This window comes from Acanthopagrus latus, chromosome 6 (assembly GCF_904848185.1).
Source record: "Acanthopagrus latus isolate v.2019 chromosome 6, fAcaLat1.1, whole genome shotgun sequence".
NCBI classification, from domain to species: Eukaryota; Metazoa; Chordata; class Actinopteri; order Spariformes; family Sparidae; genus Acanthopagrus; species Acanthopagrus latus.
Window position 1 is genome coordinate 12,395,388 of NC_051044.1, and position 17,365 is coordinate 12,412,752.

The 17,365-nt window shown below is 40.1% G+C and overlaps 2 protein-coding genes across 3 annotated transcripts in view; one reads left to right on the forward strand and one right to left on the reverse strand.

Annotated features, from left to right (window-relative positions):
* The first annotated feature begins 1,934 nt into the window (after positions 1–1,934).
* The window catches only part of poc1a (POC1 centriolar protein A), a 38,945-nt gene continuing 23,514 nt past the window's right edge, over positions 1,935–17,365 (forward strand). The window contains exons 1-9 of one of the 2 annotated variants that reach the window (XM_037101863.1): positions 1,935–2,216; positions 5,437–5,521; positions 5,677–5,848; positions 6,104–6,283; positions 6,503–6,610; positions 8,241–8,356; positions 10,040–10,173; positions 14,504–14,572; positions 14,769–14,918. In XM_037101863.1, the coding sequence (XP_036957758.1) occupies positions 2,202–2,216; positions 5,437–5,521; positions 5,677–5,848; positions 6,104–6,283; positions 6,503–6,610; positions 8,241–8,356; positions 10,040–10,173; positions 14,504–14,572; positions 14,769–14,918 (1,029 nt within the window). In that variant the 5' untranslated portion in view covers positions 1,935–2,201. The remainder of the gene's footprint in view (positions 2,217–5,436; positions 5,522–5,676; positions 5,849–6,103; positions 6,284–6,502; positions 6,611–8,240; positions 8,357–10,039; positions 10,174–14,503; positions 14,573–14,768; positions 14,919–17,365) is intronic. The other variant, XM_037101862.1, reaches the window with a different exon arrangement.
* b9d2 (B9 domain containing 2) lies at positions 3,312–4,252 on the reverse strand. Its single transcript, XM_037101864.1, has one exon. The coding sequence runs from the start codon at positions 3,996–3,998 to the stop codon at positions 3,471–3,473; it is 528 nt and encodes a 175-aa protein (XP_036957759.1). The 5' UTR covers positions 3,999–4,252; the 3' UTR covers positions 3,312–3,470.

The following is a 17,365-nucleotide window of genomic DNA, read 5'->3' on the forward strand; positions in this document are numbered from 1 at the left end:
GCATTCCAGTACATTTTTATTTTTTCTTTTCCTCCTTCCTTCTGCTCGGAGTCATTAGCTACTGGAATGGAGATGAGCAGGAAGTGTTTACACAATTGTCAAGAGGCATGAGCTGTTCCCGTCAAGGAATTATTTAAAAACAAATAATAAAATGATGATGGGTACTATTGCATGCTCTTACTGCGGTGCATCGAAACGTGTGCAGTGTGCAGTATATAGTGTAGTATTACTGTAACCATTCACCGGAATATAAAACTATGGGTTTGTCTCCATACAGGACACAAGGCTGGCAGAAGCGTTTCCATTATCCAAAAGCTCTACCTGCTTACGTATCAGTATTCACAGCCTGTCACATTATTGACTATTCTCTTAGGCCGAACATGAACGAGCAGGTTCAGGCAAACAAACAGGGAGTGTGATCCTTGACTCACATGCTTATACACTTACACTGTTTAAAAAAAAGAAAAAGAAAACGGGTGAAAGTAATAAATTTCTTTGAAAAGGAAAAACCTTCGGGCTCACATCTGAACAAGACTGGTGGGTTTTGTAAATGCCTTTGACAAACTGTGCTCAAGGCCTCATGCGTACCACCTGGCAATTATCTACATTTTAAAAAAAAAAAAAAATTCCTCGACTCAGCAGCCTGGACAGATGCCTTTTGAGTTACCTGGTGAAGTGCCGCCTGCTTTTGCGATCACATCCTAGAACAGAAACATGACTACATGGTGTGAGAATAATATGAAAACAGCATAATTACAGTCAGTCACACTGTAACACCACTGTGGGTTGAGGAAGGGATGTTGTTGGATGTGGTACGAGCTGGTGGCAATGTCGCAACAGTCCAGCTAAAAATGGCCCTCAGGGGATCTGGTTGAATTAAGGGTTTGTGTCGATATTGAATTGGTAAGCACAATGTCGACTTTCCCTTGAAATACCACACTCAAGTACTTGAATCAGAGTTTTTCTGCGTAGTTTTTAACAGTTACATAGCCATGCATGGTCTGTACTTATTGTATCATGAATTATGACATTCCTAGTCTTCTCTTATTGCCGAATCGTGTAAAACAAATCATTTCACACCTCCTGAATTGACCTTTCAATTAGATAACCCTTGAATGGTGGTTAAAACATGCAGAACATTTGCATAGGAGACACACAGGTCTGGATTGCCAAACAGGAAAAGTGTATAAGTGCCCAAGGGCCTAATAGTCCTCGGAATGAAGGTGTTTCAATAGGTTTGTGATTTGTAAATTTACACAAATTTACTGAAGCACAATATCAGCTCCTGGTTCACCATTATTACCTGAACCAGAAGCCTTGTGTTGATGATACTTTTGTACTTGTATATGTTGCATAAACCTCTTTGTTATCACCTAAATCTAAACTGCTATTATTGCTGGGACCTAATGTAAAAATGGGATTTAGCGTGGGAAGATGGGTGGGCCTCGTGAATAAAAGATTTTGCTAAGATTATCAAAGCACTGACCATTAGATCTCTCTTTGTGTCTTTTAATAAGGCACCATAAACAATAATGTTAAGATCTAAAACAGGCCTTGTTGTGATTTTGTTACTGAATCGTTCCATGAAGAGAGAGCATGAAAAAAGAAACAGATGCTCTGTTGTTTCAAAATCACTGTTTCAGAGGACACATTCACCGCTTTCAATGTCAAATCTGAAGATTACAATTCCCTGGGAGGACAGAAATCACTCATTACTTTGCAGGTTTAATGCATAAATGTCTTATACGGTGTTTCACTTCCGTGGCGTTACTGCAAGAACCACGCTGGAGAAGATTTCTGCGACTCTGCTGACACCTGGTGGTCATGGCGCGCCACTACACTCTAAAAACGTATATTTCCACTTGAATATCTGGACGGATTAATATCATATAAAGAATTCACTCTTGTCTACTCACCTGTAAAGCATTCTTACATAACATACTGGCACAATATGATGGATGTGATAGGGATGTTTAGCTAGAAACGGTACAGCTTCCCCTTTAAGAAGTCTGACCGGTGCTCAGCGCCCAATCGCGGCGCGTAAACTGAATTTTGTTGTTGTCAGCAACCAGCGGCTAGAAGTAAGCTAGCGTTAGCCGGCGAGCTAATAGTGAAATATCGTTTTGTGTCACTCGCTGACATAAAGAATAAAGTACAGCGGCTGTTGTCACGTCAAAACAGTCGCCTCGATATCAGGAACGATGTCGTATGTACTGGTAAGTTTAAGCTAACTGTGTGGCACTTAGTTAACGTTAAAACTACTTAGCTGAAGTTGGTTTCTTGAGTGTATCGTTAGCTTCACGCTCGCTAGTAAAAGTAGAAAGTGGATATTAGCGCTCCATGATTACTTTAACACTCATATGATAACCCGATATAATCAGGCTAATGTCACCTCTGTTTTATGTTACTTGGGTTAATGTGTCGTTGTTGTTTCAAGCACGTTTTTAAGTTTGAGGAAGAATCTGTAATAATTGAGATATCACAAATGAATTGAAGTGTCAGACTGGGACTGCCATGTTTTTATTGCAATCCATACATTTACACATGTTTGATAAACATGGCATGTAGTTATGACATATCATTTATGACAAATGCGTTTTAAGTAACCACCTCATCTCACTGTAGTAAATTACTGAGAGTTATTATAGGATGTAGGATGGAGTGAAATTACTAAAAACTGGCACTTTTGAAATGTGAAGTGTTATAAGATGAAATCACTGATTAGAAGATGAATGTTATTTCTAAGCTCACGGTTGAGCAAATAATAAACATCTGGCTTATTGATTAAAAAGTGAAAGGAAATGTGTGTGGCAAACTTTCAGGGAGAAGTAAATTCATAGAATAGCACTGAAAACCATGTAATTGCATCACACAGAATCATGTTGCCAGTGCTGATTATCTTTGTAGAACGTGTTAAATACTTTCAGTGTCTTGGATCAGTTTGTTGTCAGTTTTGGATCAAATAAACAGCTGTAGTGCTGTTTTGTATTCTTGCAGCAACCTTATCTAAGCCTAGTTTGTACATCCAAAGCTGGCCAAGTCAGCTGCTGTATGTTCATCCTTTGTGTGTGTTAAGGACGGTCAAAGTAAAAATTCAAATATACGATGGAAATACACCCAATACCTTGTGGCTAGACCCATTCACTAGTTTTAGTACCTCATAAGGAAGGGGCTTGGTCAAGGTTTTCACTGCAGGTCAGGTAATAACACAGGATTAAATTATAAATGGGATATGATGTATGTGAATTATCTGGTTAATATCCAGCTGACAATGGGGATGGAGAGGACTTACAAACCAACAAGAAACGAACTTCGTTAATAAGATGGTTTATTTACATACACTAGTATATTAGAAAATGACAAATGCAATATAGAAAAAAAGTGAAAAACTTATCTAAAAACAAGTCAGACCTCAGCCTTCACATTGTACAATCGTGATGGAGTTATATAGTCCCTTTCATGTCGTAGTGTTAACTCTCGACGCCATATTTGTCAAAGTGTCTCATGATAACGCCTAGCTCCAGCTCCACGGTCCCCATGGCTTCGGTGTGCAGCCTGTATCTGTCCGCCCCGCTGTATATGAGGTCCGGGCTGCGGAGCTGGGGACCTCCGCCGACGAACATTTGAGCCAACTGCTCCTGCCAGGAGCCGAGCGGCCTCCAGGTCACACAGCTTATCCGGTGATGCCCAGGGCTGGAGGGGACGTGACAGTAGCCGTACCCGTACAACTGGCAGCGACCGAAAGAGTCCTGATGCCACACTTGGAGATGAATCTTCGGCCAGCCTTGGAGTCCTTTAGTCGCGTAGTGCAGATCTATCGGGTGACTCCAGTACGCCATGTCTCCTACTTGAGGGATATCCACTTGGGTCTGACCCTCCTTCAGTCCAGACAGGAGACGCCATGCTCCTCCCGTATGAACTCCCCATTTGCAGAAGAGGCTGTTTTGAGGAAAACCAGTGCCCCCAACGATCTGGCCGATAATGTGCAGCTCTGCCATGTCACAAATGTCCTCTTACACAAAAACATGCAGCTCAGGAGGTCCTCTTTCCTCCCCTCCTCCGAGTTTAACGGTTAGCTAGCTTAACGGCTAACGGTGACTAGCACCACAGCTCACGTCTCCTTGGTAACTCAGTGGCGACCAGGGCAGCTGTAACCCTGAGCTGGACTTCTCAGGCGGCACTTCCTGTCACGATCCCTACAGATGCTGGATGTTTGAATATGAAACCCAAAGCCAAAGCGTGCCCACATTAGTTTGTCCAAGAGAGAACCAGAAACATATCTAACATCACTGATATAGACAGTTGGCGGCGGCACGTATTAGGAGGCACTGCCTGACAGGCTAAGCGCAGGGGAATTTGTAAATGGATGACACTGCCGCTGACATGTTTCCTTGTTTGGCGTCGTCTGTAAAATAACATCTGTGGACTGAATACAAAATCACATGTGTCCACATGTTTTATTATGTATATTCATAAGTAATTATTGATTAATTGATATACATCTAGCCTTAAAATCAAGGTGAAATTATTAGTTTTTGACTGGATTTAAACAGGAGGGAATAGTGTATGAACTAGAAACAGCGCCACCCAGCGGCCACAGTCCACATTGCTTTTGTTGTGGCAGACTTTCCCAGAAGACTAGTCTTTTAGGGGTTTAGAATTAGATTTTATAAGGGTGTTTACAGTTTTTATGTGTATCTTTTCCTTGAATTACGCTGTACTTGGTTCTCGACATTGCACTTAACTCCTGCACTGCTCTTTTTGAATGTACCCATTGCCTTTTCAAACTTTTTTCTTTTGTGTTTTAATGGTTTTAATCATTCATTGTTAGTTGTTTTCAACTCTATTTTTTTAATAAGAGCTATAGAAATATATATTATTGTTATTATTATTATTCTAATAATAATAATAATAATTATTATTATTATTATTATTATTATTATTATTAGTAGTAGTAGTATAACAATCCAAGCCCATAGTCACAGGTAAAGCACAGGTGTTATTAATAGAATTAACAGTAACTCATTTCTATTCATAGTGTGCCAGATATGTATGAGAGTGCATCTGTCAGAATAATCGCAGTATGTTTTTTTTTTGTACCTTATCATTCAGCTCTACTACAGCTGTATTATTAAAAAGCACAGTTAGCTGTATAAACTCAATGCAGAGAATTACAATCTGTTTTTAGCCATGTGAATTATGGGGTTGATTGCTTATGTAGCCAGGCCAATCAAATCACACCCACTTAATCCTGATGAAGCTGTGTCTGAGTATTAAAGTCTCCAGGATTATGTTTTTGTTTGTTTGTTTGTTTTTTTCTAATTGAAAACTTTGATTGTTACATTGTGTTTATTGAGAAACACTTTGAACAAGTTTGGGTCTTAATAGTGCCTCTACAATATGTCTGTCCCTGTGTCCTTCTTGTTCCCTGTATAGTCTGATCCAACTTTAGAGAGACACTTCAAGGGTCACAGAGACAATGTGACGAGTGTGGACTTCAGCTGCAACATGAAACAGATAGGTAACTATTACATCATTTTACTCAGTGTCTTTGTGTTTGTCTGTTTATAGCCAAATCATTTGCTGCACATTTTGACCTTTTATTTTACTTTATGTTTTTTATAACTATACACATTATGTGTTCAGTCTGCTCACCTGTGCTCCTTTCTCTCTCAGCCACAGGCTCTATGGACTCCTGTGTGATGATCTGGAACATGAAACCTCAGATGAGAGCATATCGTTTTGATGGACACAAAGATGCTGTTCTTTCAGTTCAGTTTTCTCCGTCCGGCCACCTGGTGGCCTCCGCCTCTAGAGACAAGACTGTACGTCTCTGGGTGCCGAGCATGTAAGTTTTTAAGTATTTGTTTTTTTTGTTTTCTAGTACAGCTTTATCATTACTATTGTATTCTACTAAAAAAAGCTATCATGAAGGACAATGGTGCTGACTCACAACAACAAAACCAGACAGTAACAGTGAACATCCTGCTTGTGCCAGCACAGAAAAAAAAGCACACATTTCTGAACACCCACTGGTTTTTGATTGTTTTATTGTTTTAAAGTAGAGTGTTGTCTTAGTCTTTGTGTGTGTCTGTGTGCACAGGAAGGCTGAGTCAACAGCTTTTAGGGCTCACACTGCCACTGTGCGCAGCGTTAACTTTTCTGGTGATGGACAGAGTCTGGTCACAGCCTCTGACGACAAGACCATCAAAGTTTGGACCGTCCACAGGCAAAAGTTTCTATTCTCTCTCAACCGGCACATCAACTGGGTCCGCTGTGCCAAGTACGATGCACACACACACAAACATACATGCATACATACAATTTTTGCAATTGGATATCATTAGCTGCTGCAGATATTCTACATTTTGTTACATATAAAAATTTAATTGTTTACAATTTTAATGATTGCATGCCACAACTAAAGTCACAAGAAAAGCATGTCACAAGACCTAGATCATGACCAGTTTTGGCTCTCAAATTTCCACAACATCTTTTGCAGGTTTTCTCCAGACGATCGCTTGATTGTATCGTCTAGTGATGATAAGACTATAAAGCTGTGGGACAAGAATAGCAGAGAGTGTATTCATTCTTTCTACGAACATGCTGGGTAAGAACCTGGGGCCAGAGTGATGCATGTAAAAACGTGGGTCAGAAATGGTCTGATGTGTGTCCATTGTGTGTGGGAGAAAGAACTGCAGTGAGAGAATAGACAGAATCCATCATTTTGTCCATATTAGTGTTTCTTCTGGTGGTTTTATAAATATTGAGGATTTAGAGTGAGGATACACTATTAAAAGGCCGATAACTCATCTGTCTTTGAAATTCTTTATTTTCTAATGAACTGACTTCATAACTTAACTCATTAAAGTAACTGACTTAATTGATGGACAAATCAGGCATTTTACTGAATTTTCACAGCTGCAACTGTAATTTGGTTGTGAATGCTTTGGTTAGATTGGAAAGAGTTTGTACAACATTAAACAGAGCTGGGACCTCTTCTATCATGCACCAAGTGTTAGACTGATTCATAAACATTAATCATTAACATAAATGCTCCTACCAGGGACAAAACAAATTGCATATTTAAGACTTTTAATGTGAAATACTTGTTTATGGGATCAGAACTTTGAAGGAATTGGTCAACTCATTACCGACAGCGATTCAGGAGACTTGGATGTATTAAGCTGACATATTTATTGAAGCTTGATTGAGGAGAATTGGTATAGGCATACAGGTAGCTCTGAAGGCCACCTCTTGAGCAGGGAGCATTCATCCTTGAGTTAGACTTACTATGTGTCTAAATAAGTTTTATTAAGACTCATCCATACTTATGTGAGGATTTTTATTGTGTATTGAAATCTTAACACAAAACTATGTTATCATTAGTCACGTGTGATCCCCAGGTTACATTTAACTCAATCTAATAGAACACTGAGTGTCTGTAAGAGTCTGAGGCTGAGTACATCATATCTATTGGCCTTGGTTACCCCGGAGACAAAGACGATGTTATCAGGACAGCTGCCAGTCATCTTTAGGAGATGCTGAGGTGAACTAGCTCCCAAAGGGACTTGGACATTTTACCTTTTATTAAAGATAAAAAATTCCTTCACAAGAACTATCCTCATTTCTGCCTAACCTCAAGCAAAGATTAGAATTCTCTCTGCTAATAGGCTAATTTAACCCAATGTACACAACTAGCATATCTGTCAGCAAAGCGACACTATTGAACATTTACTATTCGATTTAAACAGGCCAAAATCAGGTATGAATCATTTTATTTTCATTGTGAATTAGAAGGGGGTCATCCGGCACCATGTTGCCGGCCAATTTTGGCCCACAAGCTGTAAGTTGAGTCTCACTGATTTAGAGCATCATGTACTGTGTGTACTTTATTTTGTTTTAGAACAATAGACTATTTACATGAATATAGCAGCAACAATAACCAAAGTAGTGGCTGTTTTTGTAACGGGGTGCCCTCTCAAAATTGCTGTAATTTAACACCTACACATTCATTACTAACTTCTCCAAAGCATTGACTAAAAGCCACAAATGAAGAGTGGTTTTAGATTTTTGAAATGTGGAAAAATAATTCAAGGAAAAATATCTCTAGTGGGTGTTTAATAGTAAAATTTTAGTGTTTTTGTGTCAGTTAAATTAATCACCTGTAATAATGAAGCTGAAGTACCGTAAAAGCTTGACCAAAGACCCCACTGTCATTTTCCTTCCTCTCTCCCAAGTTATGCAAACCAAGTGGACTTCCATCCTAGCGGAACATGCATCGCTGCAGCCAGCACTGACAACTCTGTCAAGGTGTGGGACATCAGATCCCATAAGATGCTACAGCACTACCAAGGTATAGACCATATAAATGAAGTATTCAGTTCACAATGTAGTCATTTAAAGACAATGGAATCAATAAAATAACAATTTGTACTTCTATTGCTGCATATTCTGGCTTTCGTACAGAGACTTTTACATTTACTGAAGAGCTGACTGCATTTTTTGCTGCAGATAAGCAGTTAAGCTGTTCTTGATGTCGTACAGCTGTTTTATTAATAGATGTTTAATACTGAAAGCACACAGGTGAGTTTACAGATTTACACAGTGAAAAACACAAGGCCCAGTGTTTGTGTTTGGGATACAATTATCTTGAGCTTATAATCAGAAACAGCTTTACTGGACAAGTATGTGTACACATACAAGGAGTCTGACCTTGGTGTTAAGTTGCTTACAGAATTACATGAAGGCAGAAATGGAGGACAACAAAGCTGAACAAACTGCAATACAGCTCAAGCAAAGCATCACCTTTAAATGGTGAAAAATTGAACCGAGCCCTACGACGAATCACTGAAATAACACCATGATAAAATCAAGCTCTAAAGCTCACAATTAAAGTGGTAATCAAGATTCATGATTTCCTGCATATACAATAAAGCAAATGTTGATGCCTTTCGTCAGCCTGCCAGTCAGCCTGATTGTTCTAATCAGCTCTCTTAAATGGATTTGAGTTGTGAGATCTAATAATGGATAATCACATCTGTCTGAGCAGATGGGGCATGAAGATAAAAGCCTCTCCTCTCCTCTCCACTCCACTCCAATTCTCTCGTTTCTTCTCCTTTACACCTTGCTTCTCTCCATATACTGTAGGTAATTACCAATAGTGTCTAGTGTGAAGTTGTGGTTAAAATGAAGTGTGTTTACTGCTGAGGATTCTTGGTAATTGGTGGTTTGTTTAGTTTTCTTTTAGTCTTTCAGTGTTGAGTGGTTCATTCCAGGGGTTTTTGCGTTTATTTGGGTGTTAGCCTTGATCAGTAGCAAAAAAATACATCCCTCTGCTCTCAGTGTAAGTAGATGTAGCTTTTAGGCATCTTCATCAGGTATTCATGTTATCATACATGTATCATAGCCTCTTGCAGCCAGCAGAGGGACCATGTCGCTCGTCAAATGTCTGCTGTCCTCATTTTGTCTCAGTCAGGAACCCACTCACCACATGGTAGTATAAATTCAGGCTCGGAGGAAGTTTTGATTAGTTGCCATAGGCTACTATATTTAATGTTACTCTTCTTTAATGACATTATCTGCTCATGTAAAACTGGTGTAACACTTCTCTGGAGTTACACAGCAACTGTGGCACTGTGATGTACAGCTGCAGCACACTTCAGTGGGATCAAGGCATCCGTGTTAGGAAGCATATGCCCTGTTTAAAAGTCCTTTAGCAAGATGGTGAACTCTTAAATGCCCCCTCAGGTGCTCGCACATAACTGGCCTGGTCCCTTGACTTATAGTATAGAGAGAAAATGAAATTATTTTAAGAGTATAAAATATAGTTTCAGCACAAGTTATAGTTTGTTGTCCTTTTCTCCAAAAAAGTTTGAGTGGCAGCGTCCCCTCGATAAGAATATCTTCAAATTGCATAATAGTTATCGCAGTTGTCTTCAGGAAAGTGATCATAGTAATGTTTATCTTTCTGTGTGTGTGTGTGTGTGTGTGTGTGTGTGTGTGTGTGTGTGTGTGTGTGTGTGTGTGTGTTTTGCAGTCCACAGTGGAGTAGTGAACAGCTTGTCTTTCCATCCGGCTGGTAATTTCCTCATCACTGCGTCCAGCGATTCCACGATGAAGATACTGGACCTTGTAGAGGGCAAGCTTCTGTATACACTGCATGGACACCAGGTACGTGCACACACACACACACACACACACACACACACACACACACACACACACACACACACACACACACACACACACACACACACACACAGAATACAGTTCAAATCAGGCCTAACTGCATTTTACCTAGTCGTGATCACGATAGGTCACGTCTGTAGTCTGCTCTGCTGTTCTTGAGTGTGTGTGTGTGTGTGTGTGTGTGTGTGTGTGTGTGTGTGTGTGTGTTTGACATCTCCTTTGTGTATGTTTGATTGTCTGAATTGTGTACATGCGTGAGTGTGTGCGTATGATGGCTTTTTTCGCATGTGGTGTATTTTAGGACTTGCCAGGCGAGCAGGCAGCCCACTCACGATGACTCGTCTCATGGTTGTTGGAAGGAAACAGAACTGCGTTTCAGCCTCCGTTCCTCTGGTTCCTCTCCTCCTCCTCTTCTCTTCCTCCTCCTCTCTGTTTCCGGCCGTCCTTCTTTTCTCTCCGACTTAAGCCCTCCTCTTCTGTGTGTTCTAGGGATGTTTTAGCCTCATTATCATGCCAGTTTTTCCCCCTCGTCCTCTACTGTTTGTTCTCACATCTCATGTACTCACATTTTGGCCAGCTGGACTAGTTGGCCGGACAGCTCGCTGACTGTATCTGTTTGTTTGAACAGCTGATGGACTGGCTTGCTGGCTAGTTGTGGAAATCAGTGGCTTGCCAGTACCACATGTGGTCCGTCTGTTTATCTATCCCTCTGTACACGATGCCTGTCTCTCATTCTGTCTTTTTTTTGGTCTGTGTCACCTGTGCTTCTCTTCAACAGCTTGCCAAGAATCCTCTCTTTGTCGACATAAAAAAAGCACTTTTTCCCCTTCTCCCTTCACACTTCCAAATTTGTCATCTCTCTGTCTCCGTTTCTGTTGTTGTTCTTTTTGGCTCAGTGGTGACTCCGCCAATCTGTTGGTGCTGGGAGCGCTCAGGGTGTTAATTGTCTCTCCAGTCGCATTGCAAGAGATGGGAGAGACCCCCATCTGTTCGGTGTGGGTGTGTAGGTTTATGTATGTTTATGTGTCAGCTTGCATTTGTTCGTCTGTGTATGTGTGCAGACCTATGTGATATACTGTATGTGATAACACACGAGGGCTCTGAGGTAGTGTTTCTCCTGTTGGATCTGTTAAATGTGTTGTTTATCCCTCCTCAGGAGGCAACGATACCTGGTTGGGTTGAATAAGCCTAATTGGGGTTGATGTCTCTCTGCTCCTCTGTTTGACAACTGACTTTTACAGTGTGACCCAGAACGTCAATTTTAAAGACCTCATAAGAGGGTTAGGGTACTGAGATTCAAAAATGTTTTTATACTTAAATGCACTCCTGCTGAAGCTGGTTATAGGATCGAACTTAATGTCAGGTGTATTTTGATTTTAGAGGTTAAAAAGTAATTTTCATGCTGTACGCTGGATAAAGATACCCTGTGGTCTGTTTGGCCAATAGGAGCGCTATAGAGCAGGCCCCCTTTTATTGTATCTTGTGAATGCGCACTAGGACGCTAATGTACACACAGTGGATATACGTGTTGTGATTGAAAGTCCTGCATATAGTTTCATGCTATACAACTGTTGGTAAGAAATATAGCAATGCACCAACAAAGGCGAGGAAGAAGAACACTGCCTCTTTTGTAGTGCTCTGGTACGGAGAGAATATCTTTGTGAGCCAGAGCTCATCATCTGTGATTTAAGCCGTGGCCAATAATCAATCAATGAGGATGACTGGAGAAGGATGAAGAGAGGGTGGATATTGAGTTTACTGTTTGTGAGGAAATGTGTCCAGGAGATCCTGGATCCTGTAGAACCCTTAAATTGGAAGTATACCCATAAAATGCAGTGATAACAACAGCATTATTTGTTTAGACATTTTGTATTAAATGCTGGAGTGCTTCTGACAACAGAAAAGGAAAAGTATTTTAAGGATTTTTTAATAAAAGTTTGCAAACCCGTGCTGGAGTTGATTAGCTACTCCACACATCCAACCTGTGGATATCACGCACAAACTGCTCACAAAGCCTGTGTTTTGAACAATTTCAGACTAGTGTTTTTAAGGCTGAATAACTTCCCACTCTACCTTCATCTGTCAGAGGGGGCGACTGCCGAGCATGTTTAACCTAAATAAAGGTGGCGGAGCTTGTGAGCACAACACATAAATTAACCACTGTTGTCATAAGCTGATACCTGAATATGGACTTTCAACATATTACAGGAGCTAATGTTAGTTAATGGTCCTATATTGTAGAAAGTGGGATTTCCTCTCACTCTTTTTTATTATAAAGCAGGTTTCAGTAAAGTATCAGTCTTTCTCATTCCACACAGACCTTTCTTAAGACATTGTGTCTTTAAACTAGCCGTCAGGACTTCAATAAGGTTGTGATGTCACATACAGATACATGGTGATCAATACTTGCTTAGGCCTGTGAGAGCTGACCAATCAGAGCATACTGGGCTTTTCAGGAAGAGTGGCCTTAAAGAGACAGCCACTAAAACTGAGTCTTTGGAAAGAGGATAAATAGAGGTGCTGGAGCAATGGACAGCACTACGAGAGAAGTAATGTGTTTTTGAAACATTAACCTTTTCTAGTAGACACAAAAATAAAATTATGATGACCAAAGAATGATCAGTATAACTAGTCATGAACTGTATTGCAATTCCAATATCTATCCAAAATGATCACTATATTCATTTTTACAATTAAAAGGCATATTTTCATGTACTAAGACCAGGTGTGTAGTTACTCAATTGTCCAACTTGATACTGAGCACCGATCTGATACTAGTGCTCTTTGTTATTTTTAAATGAGGTTTTATTATGTTTAACTGCTCTGGGAGGTACATGTCAAAGATATAACAGTTAAAAATCATAGCCAGTGTGAGCATGTAATAATTTTAGTTAGTCATAACTTTAGCGACAGCACCATGTGCAGCCTGTCTGGCTTTTGCAACCTCTGTTCATTTATCAGTACATACATTTTGCCAGTTAGGTTCATTGCCCTGTCAGACTCTCACTGTGCGTGTGTACATGTGTGTGTGTCTGTATGTGTCTGTGCGTGTCTGTCTGGCCATGGCAAGTGCCAGCCTGGCAGCAGGCATTAGTCAGAGCAGAGACAGAACATGCTGTCTGTCAGGCCGTCGCGTTGCCATAGTGACACTGTCTGCTTCTCTCAGGTGCTTCTGGGAAACCATTCCTCACCCAAACCAGCCTGTCTGGGTGCCAGCCACAGGACACAGCTCCCTTTTTCCCCTCCCAGTAGCCTCCCTGTCCGTTTCTTTTCCCTTCTTTTGTTTGTTCTCTCCTTCATCTTCTCTTTGAACGCAGTCAGAGGTCTCAGGCTGTAATCGTTGACCCCGTTCTGCACTGTGAGGCACAGAAAAGAATGAGAGAAGGAGTGCTTTCTGAGTTTTTTTGAAGCTGGAAGTCTGTCTGCACTCTAGTTTCATACACATGCACACACAGCATGTTAAAGTCCTGACTTCCCCAGGTGATGCTTTTTGGCTCTGACCATGTGTGACCTCACCCCACCTGAGTCTCCGCTTTCTTGTATTGATTGCTCTGCTGCAGTCCCACACATCCACCCCCTCCCACAGGCACACGCACACACACACACACACACACACACACACACACACACACACACACACACACACACACACACACACACAGGAGCTTCTGTTCTGTTTTCTCAGGTGGTTTAAGAGTTCCCTAAATGCTACGACCTACAGACGCAAGAAACACTTTATACTCCAGCTTTTGTCATTGTATTTTTTATATAACCTTTGAAGTGTCTTTGTGTATTTTTATTGTTGTTTTCTGTATTTTGTTCAATTATGTGGTGCTTACCTTCTCTGCATATTTTACATGAACACCTACACGTTTGCTGCAGCTAGTCAGAAGAAAAAGATTAAATTATTCATATAATTCAGAGATAGAGAGGTTTGAAGATGAATGAATGGGCTCACTACAGCACATAGACAGCACCATTTACATACAGATTGCTTCATTTTCTTTCATGGGTGCGACTAAATATCATTTTTATTATTGATTAATCTGAGAATCTGTGTTATTTATTGTCTACATTATTTTTTTGTCCATAAGTATTTAAATTGTTTGTTTTCTCCAGACCAAAACCCACAAAGTTTCAGTTTATTTTCAGAGAAAATGCCCCAAACTACTGACAGCATTTATTTTCATCTTGAACAGTTGGGAGCTAGGAGTTTCTGGATTCTTCTCTTTTTTAAGAATAATAAGGCAACAACATGGAGGTATTATTACCTCCATTCTCTAACCCTGTCTTCCTCTTCCCCATGCTCCAGGGTCCAGTGACCTGTGTGGCCTTCTCCAGGACGGGAGAGTACTTTGCCTCTGGTGGTTCAGATGAACAGGTAACGACTTATTCTTGATCCTAAAACACCCAGCCAGATATAGCCTATTGATTGGCTTGCTCATTTCTTAGTACCCAATCCTCCATATCATGTGACTCCTGCATACTTCTGAAAGTGATACGAAAGGATAGATTGTTGGGTAGTCGACTTTGGTGTATTGTTTTGGATTGAGCAACAATTCATGTTCACCCAACAGGTTATGGTGTGGAAGACCAACTTTGACGGTGCCGACTGCACTGATGGTGTCAGACTGCAGCATAAAACTACTTCCAGCTCTCAGGCACCACAAGCCAACTCCACAGCTTACCCGCCCTTTAACTCACATCCATCTCTGCTCCGTAGCCAGGTGAGTTCAGACAGCTGGAGACAATGACAGAGCCAGCTTCTTTTCCACAATTTACTTTTTATTCAGTCACATACCACATATCCTTTTATTTCCTGAAAACACCCAGCCCTTACATGCACACACACACAATGTTAAGACTTTACATAATTTTTCATTTTTTTTGGCAAACTCTGGTTCCATTGTGAAATAATGTAAAATAGGGCTGCAGTGAATCATTATTTTCATTACTGATTAATCTGCCAATTATTCGCTCAAATTACCAATTGCATTGTCTATAAAATGTCAAATATATGTCAAATAACTGCCACATATAGTGAAAGAATAGCAGCAAAAAGCCACTTAGGCACCAGTATGCCCCATATTTCAGCTGACGTTGCTGTTCCAAAATGATGAAGATGGGTCCCATGTCATATCACTGTATGATCATCTGGAACTTTCAGATTTTAAGCCCAATGATTTCCATGACCATAGTGGTACTTGTTGATGCCTGAGGCTACAGTTTACAATTAAGAAAAGCTTTGGAGATCAACTGATAATAGGAAATGATGATTTCAGTGTCCTTAGAGCTTAGGCTATAGGTTTTAGTGTGGCTAAATTATGCAAAGTTATCCCGAGGGTTATTTAAGCAAAAACCTCAACGACAGCTAAATGTTATGTCATGTTATACTGTGGCCAGCGTACAAAGAAATGTTCTCAAACATGTATGTCTATAAGTGCTCATATGAGCACAAACATAGAACTAATTGAAACAAGAATGCATTCATTTGCATAAGTGTGTGTGGCCCGTCTCAAAAATGAACATGAAGAAACAAATGCATGTGCACAGATGCCCCTCAGTATTTCACGCTGCCAGCACAGCTGTCTTATTTCCTCCCTGCATATCATTCCCTTTGAAGTCTCGCAGTGTGGCCCAGAGCTACATTCATATCTCACAAGCAGGCAGAGAAATACCTACTTGTTCCTGCAAATACACTTTGATATGGAGGAAGATTTTTTATTTTTTTTAACTTTCTGACCACACGAAATAAATTAGATATTAATCTATGCTCAGTTTATTCTGTAATGCAGAAAATATATATATCTTTCTATACCACAGATAAGTTTTGTTTGAGTTTTCTTGCTATAGTTTACTGTAAATATTGTGTCTTTTAATTACCCACAGGGCTGAAATTAGCCACAGACAAACTAAAGGGATAGATGTCAATGACAATGTTATTTCTTTGTTGAGTTTGGCGTTTCAAAAAAGTCCTTAAGGATCTCATTATATTAAACATTTGTAATTTAAATACACATCTGTGCTTCTGTTGCTGATCTCATTGTATTATCAATCTCATGTGATACTGTACTCTCCTGATTCATACTGTTTTTATTTAATTTGACAACTAAGAGGTTTGGACAATATTATGAGTCAATAACTGCCAAAATTGGTTATGCTATAAAAAAATATTGAGATGGAAATCAAGCCTTCCAGACTCTAAAAGCACATTTTGTGGCAGCATTTCCTCCATTTTCATGACAGTGATTTAATAAGACATTTTCTGTGTTTCAGTAAGAGTCTCTACTTGCACTGATTCTTACCCTCTTTCACTGCTTTGTAAATGTCCAAAAAGGAAGTGCAGCTAAGAGTGATCATACAGTCTTTTTTATTTGCATACACAAGTTTGAACCTTTTATGCATTATTCCTGTTTTAAGTGTGGGTTTACTTCACGTTTCCTCAGAGTGACTGTGGGGGTGTGATTGCAGGCACCACTGTGCAGTAGGTGGCTTGTTAGCTGTTGTGAGCGTTCAGGCTGATGTGATATCAATAAACACAAATCAATGGGAGCAGTTAGATTACTGATGGGACCAGTGTCTGTGTTAAAACTGATTATTTAAGAGCTCTACTTAGTTGAGCTGTCAGGTATATGTGAAGCCTGCTACACTCAGCGAGAGATTTATTTTTTGTTTTGAAAGTGACTAATGTGCATGACACTCAGTGACAGTGCATTATTATACAGACTAAGACCTTAAGCATGTCTCCTTTTAGAGCCGGATGTTTGTTTTGGGGGAAGTTGTTGTTTTTAAGACGTGATCGAAGAAATGCATTATTGTGACTTTCATTCAAGGCGACTTACATAGTTAACTGTGTGAATATATATGTGCATTTTCATCGTGGTGGTTATATAAGCAAGTCATTTTAATACGTTATGTGTGTATGTGTGTGTGTGCTCAACAGAAACGATTAAAAGATAAGTGATGGGAAACACAGACAGTGAGGGAGTCGTTCAACCATTAGCAATGTTAAAATATTAAAGGACCTTGTCAGATGTCACTCACAGGTACACACAACACACACACACACACACAAAGGAGACAAGGTGTCAGGCTGGCTGGGGGAACCTCAGGGAACAGTTTGGATTTCAACCTCTTTGACTACTAGTGTTAGTTACATCAACAAGGGCACAGC

What these genes read in the sequence shown, in the direction of transcription:
- b9d2 (XM_037101864.1), bottom strand. Translation starts at nt 3,998, where the DNA reads ATGGCAGAGCTGCACATTATCGGCCAGATCGTTGGGGGCACTGGTTTT.